General features: G+C 47.9%; 1 protein-coding gene across 8 annotated transcripts in view; it reads left to right on the top strand.

The window, feature by feature from the left end:
* Positions 1 to 22630, top strand: part of LOC147009852 (CREB-binding protein-like) — a 321503-nt gene that overhangs the window by 51001 nt on the left and 247872 nt on the right. For all 8 annotated transcript variants that reach the window (XM_085861662.1, XM_085861657.1, XM_085861660.1 and 5 more), the window contains one exon: positions 17356 to 17596. In XM_085861662.1, the coding sequence (XP_085717788.1) occupies positions 17356 to 17596 (241 nt within the window). The remainder of the gene's footprint in view (positions 1 to 17355; positions 17597 to 22630) is intronic.

A 22630-nucleotide genomic window follows, 5' to 3' on the forward strand; every position in this document is an offset into this window, starting at 1 on the left:
TCTCTCTCTCTCTCTCGCCCCTCTCTCTCTTGCCGCCTCTCTCTCTCTCTCGCCCCTCTCTCTCTCTCTCTCGCCCCCTCTCTCTCTCTCTCTCGCCCCTCTCTCTCTCTCTCTCGCCCCTCTCTCTCGCCCCTCTCTCTCTCTCTCTCTCTCGCCCCTCTCTCTCTCTCTCTCTCGCCCTCTCTCTCTCTCTCGCTCTCGCCCTCTCTCTCTCTCTCTCTCTCTCTCTCTCTCTCTCTCTCTCTCTCTCTCTCTCTCTCTCTCTCTCGCCGTCTCTCTCTCGCCGTCTCTCTCTCTCTCGCCGTCTCTCTCTCGCCGTCTCTCTCTCTCTCTCTCTCTCTCGCCGTCTCTCTCTCTCTCTCTCTCTCTCTCTCTCTCTCTCTCTCTCTCTCTCTCTCTCTCTCTCTCTCTCTCTCTCTCTCTCTCTCTCTCTCTCTCTCTCTCTCTCTCTCTCTCTCTCTCTCTCTCTCGCCCTCTCTCTCGCCCTCTCTCTCGCTCTCTCTCTCGCCCTCTCTCTCGCCCTCTCTCTCCCCCTCTCTCTCTCTCTCTCTCTCTCTACCTCTCTCTCGACCTCTCTCTCGCCCTCTCTCTCTCTCTCTCTCTCTCTCTCTCTCTCTCTACCTCTCTCTCGACCTCTCTCTCGCCCTCTCTCTCGTCCTCTCTCTCGACCTCTCTCTCGCCCTCTCTCTCGCCCTCTCTCTCGCCCTCTCTCTCGCCCTCTCTCTCTCTCGCCCTCTCTCTCGCCCTCTCTCTCGCCCTCTCTCTCGCCCTCTCTCTCGCCCTCTCTCTCGCCCTCTCTCTCGCCCTCTCTCTCGCCCTCTCTCTCGCCCTCTCTCTCGCCCTCTCTCTCGCCCTCTCTCTCGCCCTCTCTCTCGCCCTCTCTCTCGCCCTCTCTCTCGCCGTCTCTCTCGCCCTCTCTCTCGCCGTCTCTCTCGCCCTCTCTCTCGCCCTCTCTCTCGCCCTCTCTCTCGCCCTCTCTCTCGCCCTCTCTCTCGCCCTCTCTCTCGCCGTCTCTCTCGCCCTCTCTCTCGCCCTCTCTCTCGCCCTCTCTCTCGCCCTCTCTCTCGCCCTCTCTCTCTCTCTCTCTCGCCCTCTCTCTCTCTCTCTCGCCCTCTCTCTCTCTCTCTCTCTCTCTCTCTCTCTCTCCCTCTCCCTCTCTCTCGCCCTCTCTCTCGCCCTCTCTCTCCCCCTCTCTCTCTCTCTCTCTCGCCCTCTCTCTCGCCCTCTCTCTCGCCCTCTCTCTCGCCCTCTCTCTCTCTCTCTCTCTCGCCCTCTCTCTCCCTGCTGGTGGTTTGGTTTCTGGGTGCGGTGTCATGGCCGCCGTAGGCTCCTGCTCTGTGTTGTTAGTCCAGTGTTATTCTCTCCCCTGTAGCTTAATATTTTCATCGTCTTTTTTTTCCTCTTTCCCCTCCGCTTTCCGCTCCCATCCCCCTTCTTCTTGACCCGCCTTCCCCTTCCTTTTCCCGTCCCCTCCCTTCCCCCCCACCCACCCTCATACACCCTATTTGAGTTCGTTACTCCCTCCCACCCTTTTCCCCACGTGGTTAATAACGGTTTTGTGTTTATATTTTCTGTTCCCTTACCTTTCCTCTTTCTTCTTTGTGAGAGAGAGGGGGGGAGAGAGGGGGAGAGAGAGGGGGAGAGAGGGGGAGAGAGAGGGAGAGAGAGGGAGAGAGAGGGAGGGGGAGGGAGAGGGAGGGAGAGGGAGGGAGGGAGAGGGCGCGCACGAGCGCCCACACCTTGTGGTATAGGTCAGCTTTGAGCCGGTAGCCTACTCCGTTATCGAGTGCGTTCCTGTTTACCTGTACTATGGTGTGTTTTTTTTTGTTTTGGCGAGACATGCGTCTGAGCGGTTATATTGTTACGGGGCCGGATATCGGCCGCGAGCACGACCGCGAGATGGAGCTGCAAGTCGGCCCGACCGATCGCCCGGAATGTATAGGTTGTCGCCCCGGATAAGTCCGTAGCCAATGGATAGACCACGTGGGGCAGGGTCGATTGCCAATTTCAATTTACCTAAATACCCACGTGGTCTAACTACCGGGGAAATTCACCCTCGACGGAACTCGTTTGAAAACGAGCCGCTTAGCACGCTCGTTCCGTGGGCCTTTCCGAGCGGTTTAATCGCCAAGAACCGTCGGTCCAAATGTCCCCTTAGGACCGTAACAGCTTTTACTAATTCTCAATCACGCGTCATGTCGAACCAATGAAAGAAACACAAAACGAGCTGAAACATTTAACAATCGGGTATTTATTCAACAATAATGGGGGGGGGGGGATTAGGGGAGCACATAAGAGGCAGAATTAAACCGAATATCAGACAATGCATGTATGTACAGGCACAAGCACTTAACAGTTTACCACTTAGAGGATGGGCCCACGGACACACACACACCCAAAAGAAGTGGTGGCTGACACCTTTATTTTGGCCTTCAGCTCTGAGGATAGTGGAGCTGAGACCAGGGTCTATTTTGTACCTGTCTGCCTCGTGCGGTCTTCAGGATGACTCGGTTCGGCGCCCGTCCCGGCCACCAAAACCTCGACTCCGTTCACTCCGGAGACGGTATGCAACCCTTCCGGCTCCGGCGGCGGATGGTCTTTCAGGAGGAGGAGGAGGAGGAGGAGGAGGAGGAGGAAGAAGACGTTCCAGAAGGCAGCGGCAAGACCAGTCCAGGCCTTCGGAGACGAGCGCTCCCGCAACACGAGCGCTCCAGCACGGTGAGCGCTCCAGCAAGATCAGCGCTCCTTCCTCGCTTCTCACTGGCTGGCTTCTCTCTCGCTTGACTTTCGCTTCTCCTCTCTGGCTCGCTGGCTCGCTGTTCGCTGCCCTCTGCTCACATCTGCTCACTCACTCTCTGGCTGGCTCACTGTTCGCCTTTTATGCGCTCCGGTGGGCTCACCAATCCCCCTCCCCGGCGCACGGGGAAAATCCCGGGCGGGGGATTGTTGTTCATTGGTGTAGCATCCTTCCAACCGTCATTCTTGTTTACGCTGCAAGAATCTCGGGGCGGGAGATGATCGTCCTCAGCTTGCAGCATTCTTCTAACCGTCATTCTTGTTTACGCTACGAGAATCTCGGGGCGGGAGGGTCGTTGTTCTTCTCTGCAGAATCCCGATAAAACTCCAAACTATTAAAATAAATCACAGCGTATTTACATTGATTCACCCACTAGACAAGGGAAGGAAGCTATCTATAAAACACATACCGATATAACTGAGCTATAGGAACCTGAATGTTGTGTGCGATCGTTTTCCAAATCTACAACAATATGACCCTTCCCCTCATTCCCTCCCTCGCCCCCTCCCCTTACCTCCGTTTGTTTAAATCAAAGAATATCGACAAGTTTCCGCTGTGCGGCCTATGAGGCCTTGACGAGGAAAAATGGCGTCGTGTGCGTTCCTCCTTCCGAGGTCAGTGTTGATGACATTGTTACTGCCATTGGTAATATGGTTGGGTTTGAAAAAATCCGAGCAGCTTCTCGCATGAATAAACGAGTAGTTGTTTTTGTATCGGACGATCATTTAGTACATGACATCGTCTCCACTGGAATATCAACTGAAAATGGTTATTGCATCTTAGCCTCCTTTCTTGCCACAACTTGTACCAAAATTGTACTCAGTGATGTCCCACCTTTCATCCAGAATGAAGCACTGGTAAAATAATTATCTCAATTCGGGACCGTAGTCTCTCAGATTACAATGTTACCCTTGCGATGCCGGAACGAGCAGGTTAGACACGTGATGTCTTTCAGGTGACAGGCATACATTGTGATTCCCTCGTCTAACGTCGATAAAGTGCTTAATGTGGTCTTTAAATTTCGCATAGATGGACACGAGTACCAGGTGTACGCGTCGACGGAAACACTGAAATGTTTTAACTGCAATGGTTTTGGCCATTTAAAACGTTTCTGCCTGAACACTGCTTCCCCAACAGCCGAGGATACTATTGCTCCGTCTAATACGGCCCCACCTGTTCGCACTGATGACCTTGTTACAGTCTCAGAGAACGAAACATCAGACCCGAAGGACACAGAGGGCAGTACCTCAAGTGTTTGGGATGGTTTTACACTATTCCCTTATTAAGGAAAAGAAAAACGGATTAGAACGTACTTAACCCACATAAAGGAAAAAAGTGGTTTTGGCTGTGAGTGAAACAACTCCAGGCTTATGTGACACAGTGTCAATGAAAAATCGGTATGAGTCACTCAAATGATGAAATGGACCTCCTGTTGGTAGATCAAGGTGAAGGGGATTTACTCACAGAGAAAATTAAGGAAACTACAGCCAAGATCCCTACTTCTGATGAGGAAATTGAACCATGTAATGATCTTACCGAAAAAGAACTAAAAACTGTCTCCAGAACCCCCCAATCGTGCCACGAGTTAACCACCAACGACTCCTCAATGGTGGAAATTACTCCATCGAATACCCCTGAAGTCATTCCTGAGTGTTGTGACAAAGCTCTGAAAAAAACTGCATCCTGAAAAACCTGAGGCAGACACTGATACTACCACCCTCCCCCCTCCCCTCACTCCATCTCCCCCTCACCCCTCCCCTCCACGTCGAAAACAGAACAACCTGATACCTGTATACTACAGAGTATAAACACAGTTTGTGAATGAGAAATATAAATTTTTTCCAGATAGTGCTTCTGACATGTCAGAAGGAGAACCAGATAACATTTAAGAATTCCCTACAAACAGTACTCCTAATGTCTCACCATCGCAAATCCTTAAATTCCTAAATCATACTTTGAGGAAAAGACGTATAGATATAAAGGAATATTTTTCTGACTTACATGGTTTTATTGAAACAGCCAAAAATATCATTCGTTGACCGAATGATTACCGTTTCACTGAACCACAGTGCAGTAGGCTTAAAAAGCACATTGTTAAAGCTAAAATGGAAATGAAATGATGAACTGCGTGCACTTCTTTGCTTGTCACCTCTTCATCACTATGGCGATCTTTGGCAGCCTAAACATAAATGGTGGAGCAAGCCAGTCGAGGATGCTCCAAGTAGTCAACCTCATTAAACAACAAAAATTAGATGTCCCTTTTTTTACAAGAAACCCACTCTACTCTCGCATCGCACAGTGTTTGGAATAGAATGATGAAAAAGACCGGCTATTTCAATGATTCCTACTCTCGCAGAGCAGGAGTTGCTTTTCTGCTTAGTCCGCACTTTTTCCCTCTACAACTTTCATTTCAGGAAGTAATCCCAGGTTACCTTGCTTCCCTGGATTTTGTTGACAATGACATTGAATTAACTTTAATAAATGTCTATGCTCCTTCAAGGGGCACAGACAGCCGAAGCTTTTTCAAAAGGTTACGCCTCTACATGAGGCAATTAGATTTGCAAAAGTGTATCGTAATGGGAGGTGATTTCAATTGCACCCTTCAGCCCACACGTGATCGGAATGGTGCAGAGCCTCACCCCGGATCAGCCAGACTGCTGTCTGACACAATAAGGGATTTTAGTCTTCAAGACGTATGGCGGATACAAAATCCAAACACCCATCAGTTTACTTGGAGTAAAGTTCCCAACAATCAGGTGGCCCTTGCCCGGCTGGATAGATTTTACGTTAACTCACCCCTTATTAACCTTTCACCTACCACGATAATTTCTCCATCTGGTTTCTCGGACCATCACCTTATCACCATGTGCTACCGAATAGGGTCGTCTCCAAATCGCCACTCTTTTTGGAAACTTAACATCTCCATATTAGACAACCCCTCTTTTAATAGTGCCTTTCAAAGTGTATGGTCCAATTTAGTAGGTTCTAAGCCCCAATTTAAAGACCAGTGGTTATGGTGGGACAACATAAAGGTCCAAATTCGAAATTTCTGTCAACATTTCTGTTCTTTAAATACACAAGTAGAACGCAGAATAAAAGCAGAACTGGAGAAATATATTCTACAAATTCAAAGCAACTTAAAAACTCACCCTGCCCCCAACAAAATCTAAGACCGCATGAGAAAAAGTCTCTTCTCAATAGTATAATGACCAACCATACCTGTGGTGCAGGATAGATGTTATAGGATAGATTATATAGAATAGGTGCAGGGTCTGACTGCTGTGGTTGGTCCGTTCTTGCCCCAATGATTTGCATACCTGACAATACCCAAGGAGCATTAACGAGATTACGCTTTCAACACCTTCATCTCTTAGATAACCCAACCCGTTTTTTTTTTTTACTTTGAATCAAAACCGCCTCATTCCTTAATCACTGCTTTAAAACGACCTGACAACTCGGTCACTACTAACCTGGTAGAAATTAAGAACGATGCAAAACTTTTCTTTTCTAAACTTTACCAGGCAAAAGATGTTGATTTAGAACTGGTTTCTCAATTGGTGGATGGTATCAGTGTTCTATCCCCCAAGCAAAAGTTGGATTTAGAATCACCACTCGCACTCGAGGAATTTTCTGCTGCCCTTAAGAGCCTGAATGGAGGGAAATCACCTGGGCTGGATGGTCTACCAGCGGAGTTCTTCAAAATATTCTGGACCTGATTGGACCTGAATTGCTTTTGGTCTTCCGAGAGAGCCTGGAGACGAATGAACTCCCACTAAGTTGCAGAAGAGCTGTACTTACTTTGATTCCTAAAAAAGGGAATCCCTTGCTCATCTCACAGTGGAGGCCAGTGTCCCTGCTGTGTACAGACTATAAAATCCTCTCAAAAGCTTTGGCCTTACGTATTTCACCTCTACTAAAAGATATACATATGGACCAAACCTACTGTGTCCCCGGGCGTAATATGCAGGATAGTATCTCTGTTATTCGAGATGTAATTGATATTTGTGAGATAAATCATGGAAGTTGTGACCTGGTCTTCTTGGACCAGGAGAAAGCATTTGACTGTGTTTCTCACACATACCTTTTTGAAATTTTTAAATCTTTTGGTTTTGGCCCCCTCTTTCTATCACATATACAGTTATGTTATTCAAACATAATGGCCATTTTAAAAATAAACGATGAACTTGTACCCCCTTTTGGGGGTTGGGAGAGGGGTAAGGCAGGGCTTTCTCTTTCAGGAATATTGTATACTCTTTCTCTTGAACCCTTCTTAAACACCCTTCGTAAATCCTTATCTGGTGTCACTATCAGTATGGGAACTAACCCCTTAAAAAGCATCGCCTATGCAGATGACATCTGTGTCTGCATAAATCATGCAGAAGACATTGTTAAGATGACGAGTACCTTGGATCTCTTTCGTAAAGCATCATCAGCCAGAATAAATTGGGCTAAAACAGAAGCACTGTGGCTCCCACCCTCTGCCTATCCCTTATCCACCCACCCCCCCTTTCCCTCTCCCTCCTTGTCTCCCTGGCAATATTTGTTGGAAAAGTGATGGGAGCAAGTTCTTGGGAGAGTTTCTTGGTCTGGGTGATTTTGTGAGGCATAATTGGGAAGGTTTGTTGGCACGCATGGAACTAATTTTACTGAAATGGAAGCGTTTACTCTGCCAACTGTCCTACCAAGGCAGGGTATTAGTCATCAACAGTCTGGTCACCTCAACGTTATGGTACAAGGTTCTTGCCCTGCAGCCACCTGCAGACATCGTGGACAACATACAGAAATGCATCACTCGTTTCTTCTGGTCTGGATAGCATTGGCTGTGACCGGAAATCCTGAACTTGCCAGTGGCTGAAGGTGGCCAAGGACTCGTGAATGTCGAGTGCCGCATCACGGCTTTCCAGCTGCGAACAGTATGGCGCTTCTTGTATGAGCCCTGTTTGGTCTGGAGACAACTCACCAGTTGCATCTTCTGACAAGCTGAAAATTGAACTTTGCCACAAGAGTTGTTCTTGATGGACTCAACCAAGATAGATTTATCTGGGTTACCTGCTTTTCACCGAAGCCTACTCAATGCATGGCAAGCTTTCGGCTGCCGTCATGACCCCTCGACCGACACTGAACCCATGTTCTTCAATGAGCCACTGTTTCAAAACGGTTTATTTGAAGGGGAAAATGCTTTCATTCAGCAGTTCATAAACAGTGCAATAACGAAAGTGTGCCACTTGAAGAATGTCACCAATGATAGGTGGCTAAGTGCCACTGCTCTTGCATCAGAGGTTGGCATTAGATCATGTCGCAAATTGGACAGCGTGCTAAAATCGGTACTACGCACCAACTGTGCCTCACAAAAGGTTTGGGAAAAAACCCTCCCATACCCACCTCTGACTTTTCCCCACCTTTCCCAAACCTTTATCCATGTGGCTCAACTAGTCAAGAACCGATTGGTTTTGGCCGATCTCGATCCTTTTTTGGGAATAATCGAAACACCCTGAACATACAATGCCGAAAAGTTCTTTTTCCCTCTTTGTCCTCCCCGTATCCTGTAGATGCGTCACAGTCTTACCAAAAACCCCTCCCCTTTATCCTATTTGGAATTGGTACTATAGACAGCCTGTACCAAAACGGGTTGGAGATCTCCAATGGAGAATCGCACATTGGGTATTGCCAACAAATTCTCTAATTCACCGGTTTTCACAAACAAAAAGTGAGCAATGTCCCTTCTGTGGACAAACCTAAACACTACCTCGCGTGTATATACGCTGTGACCGTTTAACCCCTTTATTTGTTTTCCTGAAGATTCTTTTGGCATGTCTCTCGAGTAATTTTGATTTTCCAACCTTTATTTTTGGCCCGAGTATTCCCTTCAACTCCCCAACAGCAATCCGAATTCATTTTTTCCTTTCACAAGCTAAGCTTGCAAAATATATATATATATATATATATATATATATATATATATATATATATATATATATATATATATATATATATATATATATATATATATATATATATATCTGACAAGAAAATCAAAAATGTGTAATGATTTGTATACAACAGATAGCTTAGAGGTGTTTAAAGCCCTTTGTGTTTCAAGAATCAAACTGGAGTTCTGGTGTTGCACTCGGGTACAGGTGTTTGAGACCCAATGGTGTATAAACAATGCCTTCTGTAAAGTATCTGAGGGTCAGTTAAAATTCACTTATTAGTTAGTTACTGCATACCCTCTGTCTAAATTTTCTTGTTGTTTGTTTATGAAAATTGTGTGCAACTGTGTGAGCCTCTGCATGTGAGGCAATCAATTTTTGCAATAAAAGTCATCTCTCTCTCTCTCTCTCTCCCTCTCTCCCTCTCTCCCTCTCTCCCTCTCTCCCTCTCTCCCTCTCTCCCTCTCTCCCTCTCTCCCTCTCTCCCTCTCTCCCTCCCATCCTCTCTCTCTCTTCCCCTCCCATCCTCTCTCTCTCTCTCTTCCCCTCCCATCCTCTCTCTCTCTCTTCCCCTCCCATCCTCTCTCTCTCTCTTCCCCTCCCATCCTCTCTCTCTCTCTTCCCCTCCCATCCTCTCTCTCTCTTCCCCTCTCATCCTCTCTCTCTCTTCCCCTCCCATCCTCTCTCTCTCTCCCCTCCCATCCTCTCTCTCTTCCCCTCCCATCCTCTCTCTCTATTCCCCTCCCATCCTCTCTCTCTCTCTCTTCCCCTCCCATCCTCTCTCTCTCTCTCTTCCCCTCCCATCCTCTCTCTCTCTCTCTCTCTCTCCCATCCTCTCTCTCTCTCTTCCCCTCCCATCCTCTCTCTCTCTCTCTCTTCCCCTCCCATCCTCTCTCTCTCTCTTCCCCTCCCATCCTCTCTCTCTCTCTTCCCCTCCCATCCTCTCTCTCTCTCTCTCTTCCCTCCCATCCTCTCTCTCTCTCTCTTCCCCTCCCATCCTCTCTCTCTCTCTTCCCCTCCCATCCTCTCTCTCTCTCTTCCCCTCCCATCCTCTCTCTCTCTTCCCCTCCCATCCTCTCTCTCTCTCTTCCCCTCCCATCCTCTCTCTCTCTCTTCCCCTCCCATCCTCTCTCTCTCTTCCCCTCCCATCCTCTCTCTCTCTTCCCCTCCCATCCTCTGTCTCTCTTCCCCTCCCATCCTCTGTCTCTCTTCCCCTCCCATCCTCTCTCTCTTCCCCTCTCATCGTCTATCTCTCTTCCCCTCTCATCGTCTATCTCTCTTCCCCTCCCATCCTCTCTCTCTTCCCCTCCCATCCTCTCTCTCTTCCCCTCCCATCCTCTCTCTCTCTCTCTCTTCCCCTCCCATCCTCTCTCTCTCTCTTCCCCTCCCATCCTCTCTCTCTCTCTCTCTTCCCCTCCCATCCTCTCTCTCTCTCTTCCCCTCCCATCCTCTCTCTCTCTCTTCCCCTCCCATCCTCTCTCTCTCTTCCCCTCCCATCCTCTCTCTCTCTTCCCCTCCCATCCTCTCTCTCTCTTCCCCTCCCCTCCTCTCTCTCTCTTCCCCTCTCATCGTCTCTCTCTTCCTCTCTCCTCGTCTATCCCTCTTCCCCTCTCATCGTCTATCTCTCTTCCCCTCCCATCCTCTCTCTCTCTCCTCCCCTCCCACTCTCTCTCTCTCTCCCCCTCCCATCCTCTCTCTCTCTTCCCCTCCCATCCTCTCTCTCTCTTCCCCTCCCATCCTCTCTCTCTCTTCCCCTGCCATCCTCTCTCTCTCTTCCCCTCCCATCCTCTCTCTCTCTCTCTTCCCCTCCCATCCTCTCTCTCTCTCTCTCCCCCTCCCATCCTCTCTCTCTCTCTCTTCCCCTCCCATCCTCTCTCTCTCTCTCTTCCCCTCCCATCCTCTCTCTCTCTTCCCCTCCCATCCTCTCTCTCTCTCTTCCCCTCCCATCCTCTCTCTCTCTTCCCCTCCCATCCTCTCTCTCTCTCTCTCTCTCTCTCTCTTCCCCTCCCATCCTCTCTCTCTCTCTTCCCTCCCATCCTCTCTCTCTCTCTTCCTCCCATCCTCTCTCTCTCTCTCTCTCTCCCCTCCCATCCTCTCTCTCTCTCTCTTCCCCTCCCATCCTCTCTCTCTCTCTCTTCCCCTCCCATCCTCTCTCTCTCTCTCTTCCCCTCCCATCCTCTCTCTCTCTCTTCCCCTCCCATCCTCTCTCTCTCTCTCTCTCGTCCCCTCCCATCCTCTCTCTCTCTCTCTCTCTCTCTCTCTCTCTCTCTCTCTCTCTCTCTCTCTCTCTCTCTCTCTCTCTTCCGCTCCCATCCTCTCTCTCTCTCTCTCTCTCTCTCTCTCTCTCTCTCTCTCTCCCTCTCCCTCTCTCTCTCTCTCTCTCTCTCTCTCTCTCTCTCTCTCTCTCTTCCCCTCCCATCCTCTCTCTCTCTCTCTCTCTCTCTCTCTCTCTTCCCCTCCCATCCTCTCTCTCTCTCTCTCTCTCTCTCTCTCTCTCTCTCTCTCTCTCTCTCTTCCCCTCCCATCCTCTCTCTCTCTCTCTCTTCCCCTCCCATCCTCTCTCTCTCTCTCTTCCCCTCCCATCCTCTCTCTCTCTCTCTCTCTTCCCCTCCCATCCTCTCTCTCTCTCTCTCTTCCCCTCCCATCCTCTCTCTCTCTCTCTCTTCCCCTCCCATCCTCTCTCTCTCTTCCCCTCCCATCCTCTCTCTCTCTTCCCCTCCCATCCTCTCTCTCTCTCTTCCCCTCCCATCCTCTCTCTCTCTCTTCCCCTCCCATCCTCTCTCTCTCTCTTCCCCTCCCATCCTCTCTCTCTCTCTTCCCCTCCCATCCTCTCTCTCTCTCTTCCCCTCCCATTCTCTCTCTCTCTCTTCCCCTCCCATCCTCTCTCTCTCTCTTCCGCTCCCATCCTCTCTCTCTCTCTTCCACTCCCATCCTCTCTCTCTCTCTTCCCCTCCCATCCTCTCTCTCTGTCTTCCCCTCGCATCCTCTCTCTCTCTCTTCCCCTCCCATCCCCTCTCTCTCTCTTCCCCTCCCATCCTCTCTCTCTCTCTTCCCCTCCCATCCTCTCTCTCTCTTCCCCTCCCATCCTCTCTCTCTCTCTCTTCCCCTCCCATCCTCTCTCTCTCTCTCTTCCCTCCCATCCTCTCTCTCTCTCTCTCTTCCCCTCCCATCCTCTCTCTCTCTCTCTCTTCCCCTCCCATCCTCTCTCTCTCTCTCTCTTCCCCTCCCATCCTCTCTCTCTCTCTCTCTCTCTTCCCCTCCCATCCTCTCTCTCTCTCTCTTCCCCTCCCATCCTCTCTCTCTCTCTCTCTCCCCTCCCATCCTCTCTCTCTCTCTCTCTCCCCTCCCATCCTCTCTCTCTCTCTCTTCCCCTCCCATCCTCTCTCTCTCTCTTCCCCTCCCATCCTCTCTCTCTCTCTCTTCCCCTCCCATCCTCTCTCTCTCTCTCTTCCCCTCCCATCCTCTCTCTCTCTCTCTCTCCCCTCCCATCCTCTCTCTCTCTCTTCCCCTCCCATCCTCTCTCTCTCTCTCTTCCCTCCCATCCTCTCTCTCTCTCTTCCCCTCCCATCCTCTCTCTCTCTCTCTTCCCCTCCCATCCTCTCTCTCTCTCTTCCCCTCCCATCCTCTCTCTCTCTCTTCCCCTCCCATCCTCTCTCTCTCTCTCCCATCCTCTCTCTCTCTCCCTCCCATCCTCTCTCTCTTCCTCCCATCCTCTCTCTCTCTCCCCTCCCATCCTCTCTCTCTCTTCCCCTCCCATCCTCTCTCTCTCTCCTCCTCTCTCTCTCTCTTCCCTCCCTCCTCTCTCTCTCTCCGCCTCTCTCTTTCCCTCCCTCCTCTCTCCGCCTCTCTCTTCCCCTCCCTCCTCTCTCCGCCTCTCTCTTCCCCTCCCTCCTCTCTCCGCCTCTATCTTCCCCTCCCTCCTCTCTCCGCCTCTCTCTTCCCCTCCCTCCTCTCTCCGCCTCTCTCTTCCCCTCCCTCCTCTCTCCGCCTCTCTCTTCCCCTCCCTCCTCTCTCCGCCTCTCTCTTTCTCCACCCCCCTTCCACTTCACACCACCGTCAGCGAAGCGATGGGTTGTATTTGCTAGTCCTTAATAAACCGTTGTGGCCCGCTCCAACTCAAGGCTTGTTGAGCGGGTCGAACAAAATGGCGAATTAAGACCCCAGTGAGGGAGGTGACCAAGGATGTGCCTGATGAATGATGTCATGAAATAAGGCTGTTAATTATCTTCAAAAGGGGTGTTTTAATTAACCCCCAAACACCAAATTTTCACTCCTGCACTCCCTTTGAGTTCCCTTGGTATGCATGCTAGGTTTCATGGTTTTGGAGTTATGGAGGAGACACACTGATGTACACACTGTGGCATTTATTCGTATTGATTATTATTTATATATTTTTGAAGAAAAGGTTTGCATCACCTGTGCTTCCTTCTTCAGTGGCAATTAAAACCTGAGCACAATGCCTGCAGTATTCACATTGGGTGGGCTAGAATTGCGAAAGAGCATGTTAATACTTTACCCTAATTGAGTGAGATGTTTCAAGATCCCATGGTCTTTTTGTCTGAAACAGTCTTGGGGTGGAACCATGGAATGGTAATGGAGAGTATAGCTTTCACTCATTGTTATTTCACTCATTATTTTACCACCCTTCCACAATAAATGTCTGTCCTCTGCACTCAACATGCATGGTTTGCTTTGTCAATCTCAATGTGAAATGAGCCATCAACATCCAGAGGATGAAGCAGCATTGTTGTCTATTTACCTTCGAAGATGATGTAGAGGGAGAAGTTGTGGGTGTGTACATACACTGTAGTGCAGTTTTGTGTATAAGGGTTGGAAAGCAGCAATGTGCTGCTGTTTGTTCTTTTGCCACCCCATTTTAACCGTCGGGTGTCCCATCGGCTGTGTTAAACAAACAAAATGTTTGTAAACGTCTGCACAAGTCTCACCAGATGGTGGATCACTGAATTAGAAACAAGGACAACCTTTCCATTGGCAGTGGAGGTGACGCTTCTCCGTAAGTGCAGTTCGTTTTCTGTGGAGATTGGTAGTAAAGCAAGGTCCAACGTGCTCTCGCACCGTTTCGCATTATACATTGTGAAAGCTCCAGCATTGGTGCTCCTGTATTTGTATTGGTTGCCATTTTGCCGTTGGAAAAAGTTAGCACCAATGGCATAACGCACGTACACACCTTGCAAGCACTTCTGGTCATCCAATAAAGTACTGGCATGCTGATGTTGGGAAATTGATGATAACTTCCTGTATATTGACTGAGTTTTTGCTGTACTTTCTTTCAGCAGATTCTTATTGATCTGCAGTGGATGCATATTGGAGCGGTATTCCATTCTGAATTTGACCCATTGGTTGCATCATTGACAAGGCAAGGCTGTGCCGCCGATGCAGTGCCTTTGCACATTGGGGGAGGAATTTGTAATTTGTTTCAATGTGCTGGCGATATCTCGCCTCTCTTAGCGAATTACACCATGGGATCTTTTAACGTCCACCAATTAATGCCGGCAGACGGGATGCATAGTTTAACGTCCATCCTTGGGATGGCACACTCTTCGATGAAACACAAGGGTGACAGTTTATAGCTGGGTCGAGATTTGAACCCAGGTTTGACAGCTCAGAGGTGATGTTGCGTACCTCCAGACTACCCTTCCAGTTTGGTTTGCAATAGAGGGATCTGTTCGAAGTACCAGAAGCTGGAAGAATAATGTGTCGATGGACTGGAATGTAGGGTTGGTATTGAGGCCTCCATCATGGAAATGCCTCGTGGAAATCGCTATCAATCACCATGCCAGCAGTACATGCTTTTTCCACACTTGTCCTGAGAGTGACCATGGCTTTTGAGGTATAATAAGTATTTTGCCCTGCTTGCATTGATCATCTTGGATAAGACCTTAGTTATTTTATAACTTGGTTTACAGATCCGCCGACGGTATGTTTGCCGAAATGAAATATAAATATAAAACACATTTTTACCTTTTTATATTTATAAATTTTCTGCCGAAGGTGCAAAAGTTTCAAAACCCGAAATGTAAACGTCGGCATTTATTTTCAAAATATAATTTCGCACGCGTGCACAAAAATGCTGAGTCCCCTTCAACCAAACTACTGCGCAGTCGTCTTCGGTCATGGCGTCTGAGCAGTGGTCAGCGTGGTTCAGATTGACTGTGGTTTCTGGGGCGAAAATGATTGTTAAGAAGTATGCCAGCGGTATAAATTCGAGTAACTGTATTGGTGATTTAATCACGCAACATTTTGACGACGAATATTCAGGCCGAACGATTACATCAATTCAGTGCAGCAGCAGGGATGATTTGCAGGCTACTCTCGATCGTGCCGATTTTGTTTTCGTCAAAAGTTGTACACCGCTCTTCGTATTGAAAGATTTTGGTGCCAAGTACGTCAGTTTCCCTGCGAGATGCTGATATTCAGCCTTCAACGGACCAGAAATCAGCGTTTGATGTGCTCATGGGGATGGGGAGACGGTTCGATCAGATGCCCGCTGAAAAGTAAGAGCTGGTTATGGCTCTGATTGACCGTTTTGAGTGTGTTGACTCTAAGTAGACACCTTTTTAAAATCAATCCAGCACTATGCACTGGTGTGCATGCACACATCTACGACTTGGACAGTAATTTTCTCAGCATTGTTTCCATTTGTTTGATGATCCAACAGGTTTCTAGAAGGAAAACATGCCAGACTATATTGTAAAAACAAGTTTTAATCCTCCTTTATTGTTTTTCACATCAGATGATACAATGAACATGGGCATCCTGCATTTGAATGGTCTTCCATCTTCAATGTTTTCTTAGATCCTCCTGGTCTGGGATTTATATTTATTTTCCCCCCACCTACCCTTGTCTTTTCCATGGAACATCAGAAAATAAATCATAAAAATAGATGATTTCTAAAAATTGAAAGTATATTTATATTTTGACCTACCGTCCCTAAATTTTAGCTGAAGAACTGTGTAAACCAAGTTATAAAACTAGAGGGGAGCACTCGGGAGAGTGCAAACCCTCCACCGCCAATACTGCTTTGTCACTCATGTGAACCTTATATCTTCTTCATTAAATGATGTCAACAGTGCTGAGAGTTACTTTTCTCCATTTTTTTTGGGGGGTGGGGTGGGGGGGGTGGAAATCACTTAAAACATGTAGAAATGCAAAAAAAAATTTCTCTAAATTTTTTTTTTGGGGGGGGGGGGTTGGAAATCACTTAACATGTAGAAATGCAAAAAAAAAAATTTTTTTCTCATGGTGGGGGGGGGACCAAGTCCAAAATCTAATGGCATGATCCTTGGACCATACCTAACCCCCCCACCAAGTTTCGTCGAAATCCGTCAAGGAGTTTTTCTGTAATACTGATCACAAACAAACAAACAAACAAACAAACAAACAAAAAGGGGTGAAAACAGTAACCTCCGATCTTCGATGGCGGAGGTTTATTATAATTGCGGCTGATTTTGGAACTTCAGGTGGATATACCCACGTAAAATCAATTTCTGTCTCAAGGAATCTAGTTATAACGAATGAATTGAGTATGTAAAAGGGAAAGTTGCAAACTATAACTCTGTGAGCACTGTTGACGTCAAATTGAATGAATAGGATATCAGGTTCACTTGAGTGACCTCGCAGTATTTGCGGCGGAGGTTTTGCACTCCATCGAGTGCTCCCCCTCGAGTTAACCTCCGCCATCTTCGAAGATAGATGGAGGTTACCGTTTTCACCCCTTTCTGTTTGTTTGTTTGTGAACAGTATTACGGAAACTTGGTGGGGGGGGGGGGTGAGGTATGGTCCAAGGATCATGCCATTAGATTTTGGACTTTGCCCCCCCCCCAAAATTGTTGGAGAAATTTTTTTTATGCATTTCTACATCTTTTAAGTGATTTCCAACCCCCCCCCAAAAATTGTTACCCCCCCAAAAAATAGAGAATTTTTTTTGCATTACGTTTTAAGTGATTTCCAACCCCCCCCCCCAAAAAAAATTGTTACCCCCTCAAAAAATAGAGAATTTTGTTTTTTTGCATTACGTTTTGATTTCAAACCCCCCAAAAAAATTTAGAATTTTTTTTTTTGCATTTCTACATGTTTTAAGTGATTTCAATCCCCCCCCCAAAAAAAATTGTTACCCCCCAAATTTTTTTTTTTTGCATTTCTACATGTTCTGAATGATTTCCAACCCCCCCAAAAAAAAATTGTTACGCCCCCCAAAAAAATAGAATTTTTTTTTTGCATTTCTACATATTGCAAGTGAGTTCCAACCCCCCAAAAAATTGTTAGAGAAAATTTTTTTTTTTTTTGCATTTTTACATGTTTTAAGTGATTTCCAACCCCCCCCCCCCCCCAAAAAAAAAAAATGGAGAAAAGAACTATAACTCTGTCAGCACTGTTGACATCATATTTAATGAATAAGATATAAGGTTCACTTGAGTGACCCAGCAGTATTGGCGGCGGAGGTTTAGCACTCTCCCGAGTGCTCCCCCTCGAGTTTGTTCTGTTCTGCTTTGCACCTCTTTGTTTCCCCTCAATTTAAGAATAAAATACGTGTTCCTTCATCAGAAAGTGATTTTGGGTTTCATTTGGCTAATGTTGGTGTTTCCCCTGTTTACCTCAATCTTCAAGCCACAGCAGAGTGGAGGTCTGGCGCAGCCAGTGGCGCAAGGCCTGGGAAGTACACCAGCAGCGGATCCTGAGAAGCGGAAGCTGATTCAGCAGCAGTTGGTGCTGTTGTTGCACGCACACAAATGCCAGCGGCGGGAGCAGGTGAATGGAGAGACCCGGCCGTGCAACCTTCCACACTGTCGTACCATGAAAAACGTGCTCAACCATATGACACACTGTCAGGCTGGGAAGTCTTGCCAAGGTAGGTTTTTTTTATTATTATTATTTAAATTTTATCTGCCCCCTCCAGGATTTGTCGGACCTTTTTAAAATCCAGGATATCGGTTGCGTTATGTTGTCCATCGATCCTCGTGCTCCAAACTTAAATTGTTCATTCAAACCATTATTGGTGAACATATACCCCTTTTGTTCCTGATCATCGTTTGATTTCCGCTGACGCCTTATTGTGGATTAACGTGATCCCTATAAGTTTTCCCATCTGTTTGGAACAAAATCAAATGGTGGCAAGCGTTGAAATGTCACATTTTAATATAATTTTGAGGAAATGCATCAAAAATCGACAACCGTGCATTAAATCGGGTCAAATGTTTGAAACGTTGAATTGTATTTTGGTCGAAATCATATGTTTTACTTGGTGTCACCTGGGACAGTTCATTTTGTAACTATTTGACACCTGCATTTTGTCGCATTTGTCGCACATTTTAACACTGTTCTTGTGTACATTCATCATCACCGTAATCGGGCCGTCACTTGCAATCGAGTAGAACTGTCTGATTATGTGTCACTGCGTTTGAGTAATTCTATTGTAATTGATGGGAGTAAAGACCGATCTGTGGAGAGATGAGGGAAATGCAGGATCCGTGTGGAAGCGGTGTCCTGCGACCAATCTCTATGACGTTGATGTATCCTCCTCCTCCTCCTCCTCCTCCTCCTCCTCCTCCTCCTCCTCCTCCTCCTCCTCCTCCTCCTCCTCCTCCTCCTTCCCCTCCTCTGTGGCTCTCTCCTTGGATTGCTTGGCAATTATGAGTCCTCATGTCTGTCTTTGATTGTATCTTCCCTGCCAGCAGTATCTTTTTCTTCCTTAAATCAATATGAGGGTATTATCAAACATCTATCCCTTTGGTGCTGTGTTGACAAGGCTTTTGGTTTGTGGAGTATGGGGAGGGATGGGGTGGGAGTGCATAACAATGCCATACAGTTTTGCACATGTTTATAAAATCATGGGATTATGTCCTACATCTCATTCATAAGATTTGTCAACAACAACACTTTGTTGGGTGGAACTAGTCGTGGACACACTGGAATCATGGAGTGTTGTCTTCAGTCGGTATGATAGCTGTATTGTTTTATTTATTGTTGGCACTTCGCTTACTGTTGTTGTAACGTTACATTTTCATTCAAACTCACCTGAGTGAATACGTCGGCAACACACAGGCATACTTGTTGGCTTTTTCAGCCTTTTGAAAAAAACAAACCTTTTTTAAAAAAAGTCGAGTACCAACTGTAATGTGGTTTTTCTCAAACAGTTCTTCAACCAAAGAAGCACTTGTGAAAAAGTTGTCGTCATCAGCAAGGTCACAGAATCCATCATTGCAGTTGACATAAAATCATTCCTTTTCTCCAACAGCCTCATCTCAGATCATCAATTTGAATTCAGACCTGGTCACTCTACCATGGACATGCTGCTTATACTCTCCCAACAATGGTGGAGGCCCTCAATATCAGACATGAGATCAGGGCCGTCTCTCTGGACATATTGTTGTGGGCCGGGGGTCGGTGGCGAGGAACGACTGCAGTAGACGGAGCAGTAGGGCCGTCTCCCACCGAACACCCGGAATCGATGGTCGTAACCTTTGGATAACTCCGAAGGTCATGGGTCCCTTAGTGGACCGTGGACGCCAATATTTCGACCGCATGGCGTAGGGTTAATTGTCTAGATCTCCAATATACCGAAATAACCACGCAATCTATCTACCGTGAAACCACACCCTCGGCCGGCTTTGTCCTAACCGAGTCGTTGTTACCGACTCGGATCCGGCGTAACCGAGCGGAAATTACCAAAGCCGCGCCGGCCCAAATGACAACTTACGGCACAAATGGCCTTCCTAATTCTCAAGCCCAAACCATACTTGTTCAATGATAGAAACGACAGGCAACAAACTGGAACATTTAACAGTTATTTATTTACAATAATGAGACAGTGTAGACTTATTCCGAATATACAGGCAATGTACAATGAGCAATCAACACTTATACAATTTCGACTTGTAGGACGGCGCCACCACAGACACATACACACCAAAAGAAAATGGACCCGGATTATCTTTATTTCGATCCTCGCAGCCAAGGGGATAGACAGGTTGGATGTCAGAGTTTGGTCGGTACCTGGCCGCCTCGTACGGTTTGGCTCACGACTGCTGGTGTGAAACTCGGGGTCGTCGGCGAGCCCAGACACAGTATAGCGGGGTCCAGGCGAGGGCCAGGATCGCTCTTCACAGAGGGCCAGTGGAGATTCCTGGCTCGGACTCCGGGTTATTGCTCGACAAAATGAGAGATGGAAGTCGGCGGCTGTGGAATAGTCAGAGGACCAGCTTGAGACATGGCAACGACGACCACCAATGACGCACACCAAGAGCAATGGCGACCCCTTTCTTCTCTGACAATTTCAACCCAACTCCAGCGAACACTAAGGGAAGCCCGGCGATTCTTATCCCTCCCCCGGGCGAGGTGGGGTCATCGGTCCTCTGAGGTAATCTTTGCCCTGATTGGACAGGGTTTCGTGGGGTGATGTGCTGGCCATCTGTGAACGGACAGGGGGATACCCCCTCCTTTCCTGGGTGGAGTCGGTGTGCTGAGGTGAGGAAACCTCCGCCCACATCCGTGGTCGAACGCACGTGGGCAATGGCGTCGATGGTGTGAAGTGCAAGTTGGGTGGGTGAAGCGCTTGTTCGCCTGCAGAGTGGGAGGAGGAGTGAAGCGAGGGTTGATTTGAAGATGTAAAAAACCTGACTATTAAAGAAACCCGCAGCGCACACATGAAATTAACCCATTAGACAGAAGGACGGGACCCTAACGATAAACATACTTATCGAAATAACTGAACTGCAGGGACTCTGACTGTTGTGTGCAAATGGCTGCCAGATTCGGAACAATATCTTGAGCTTTTTATACAGTTTGGCATCCTGCCTTGCTCTCCAAACTGTCTGCCTATGGAATCCAAGGCCAACTCCACTCTTGAATTACTGACTTCCTCCACTCTCATAGTCAACATGTGGTTCTGAACGGAACCCTTTCATCTCTTCTCCGTTTCAAGGCTGGAGTACCCCAAGGCAGTGTTCTCGGCCCCATATTATTCCTAATCTTTATCAATGATCTCACTGACTCTCTGGAAAATCCTCTTTATTGTTACGAATCTGGCAGCCATGAGCACTCAACATTCAGGTCCCCGTAGCTCAGTTATTTTGTTAAGTAAATGTGGAGTAAATGTTAAGTAAATTTGTTAAGTAAATTATACATAAACCCTATGTATAATGGGAATTAAGTGTACGTGCGCTGTGAAGTTATTTTATAGAAAGGATTTCTACCCCAACAAAAAACAACAACCCTCTGCTTGCGGCATTGTCTATGCTCTTTGCGCGCATGCGGGCATGTGCGTGGGCAGAATTCCATGCCTCAGGTGGTGTGGATTTCACAGCAAATATGGTCACGAAGCGTTTCGCTCTGACTTGGCCAAAATATGGGCACGGAGCGCTTCGTTCTGGCTTTGCGCCAAATAAGGGTATGCATCATTTTCCGCCCAATGGGCGACGCGCGGACCAAAGCCGGGGCAGTCCTTCTCAAGAAGACAGAGCCGCGACACGCCGTCAACCCAATGGGAGCAGGCGATGGGGAAGCGGACCCGCCCAAAAAACGATGGGAAAAGATTTGATGATTGCGTCCCGTCTGCTCGAGCGCGCTTCTGTCTGGGTCTGCGGTTGACTGCATCCTGCGCATCCGAGGCGTCTCGTCTGGCGCATTACAACAAGCGGTCGACCATCTCATCACAGGATATCACCTCGTCTCGTCTCCTCTGGGTTCAGTTGCCATGGTCCGTTCTTTGGCGCCTGGTGCTCCGGGAAGGTGTGGTCGTCCAGCCGTGCGAACGCGGCCAGGTAGCCAGCCACGTTCTCTTCCCTCAGCTCGCCTTCCCTCCCGAGCTGAAGGGACAATAAAGACCTCGAGGTCCATCTCTTTCTGGTGTGTGTGTGTGTGTGTGTGTGTGTGTGTGTGTGTGTGTGTGTGTGTGTGTGTGTGTGTGTGTGTGTGTGTGTGTGTGTGTGTGTGTGTCCGTTGGCCCTGTCTCTATACTAAGTAGAATTGTTTAAGGAATTGCTTGTACATTTTATTCCCATCTTTATTCAGATAACTCTGCCCTTACGTGCTCCCCTCGTCCCCCGATTATTGTAAATCAATACCCCTATTGTTGAATGCCCCAGCTCGTTCCCTGTCATTTCTTTTATAGGCTAAGCACGGTGCGTGTTGAGAAATAGTGAAGCAGTAAATTGTTCATTTGGACCGACGGGCCTCTGTAACCATCCGCTCGGGTTACACACGGTTGGGGCATGGTAACGGCACGTCCCGCTCGAGCTCTGTCGAGGGTGTGAATTCCCCGGTAGCTTTGCCGCGTGTGTACTTCGGTATATTGAAGTTTGGCAATTAACCCGACCCCACGCGGTCTAATTATTGGCGATTCATGGTCCTGTTAGGGACCCGTGCCTTTCGGACTTATCCGAGGGTCACGACCTAAATTCCAGGTGTTTGGTGGAGACGACTCTACTGCTCCACCTAGCGGTCGTGCTCGCCACCGAGACCCAGCACCACAACATTATCCCTTTGCTGATGACTGCACTCTCTACCGTGACATCTCTCATCCTTCTGACAGACAGGCAGCAGCCTCTTTCCTCTCCACACACCTTGACAAAATCAGAAACTGGTCAAACAGAATTTTGCTTTTGTATCCATATTGTCCATCCTTTGCGTTGTTCCTTACCCCTGATCATTACCTGCATCCCTTGTTTGTCTATCTCAGTCTATTTTCTCCCCCTGCCCTGCTGTTCCCTTTGTTATATTGTGTCCTCATTTGTTCTGTGTAATCGCTCTTCCATGAGCCGAGACCATGTTAAACGAGCTAAAAATGTATTTATTTATTTTTAAACGGTGCCCTGACATTCATGGATCACAACATTCACGGCATTTTTCAGGAATGTATCCCCCGTCAATAGCAGGGTCCGACAGG

This window comes from Eptatretus burgeri, chromosome 17 (genome assembly GCF_056783735.1).
Source record: "Eptatretus burgeri isolate ZD-2024b chromosome 17, Ebu_testis_v1, whole genome shotgun sequence".
Lineage (NCBI taxonomy): Eukaryota > Metazoa > Chordata > Myxini > Myxiniformes > Myxinidae > Eptatretus > Eptatretus burgeri.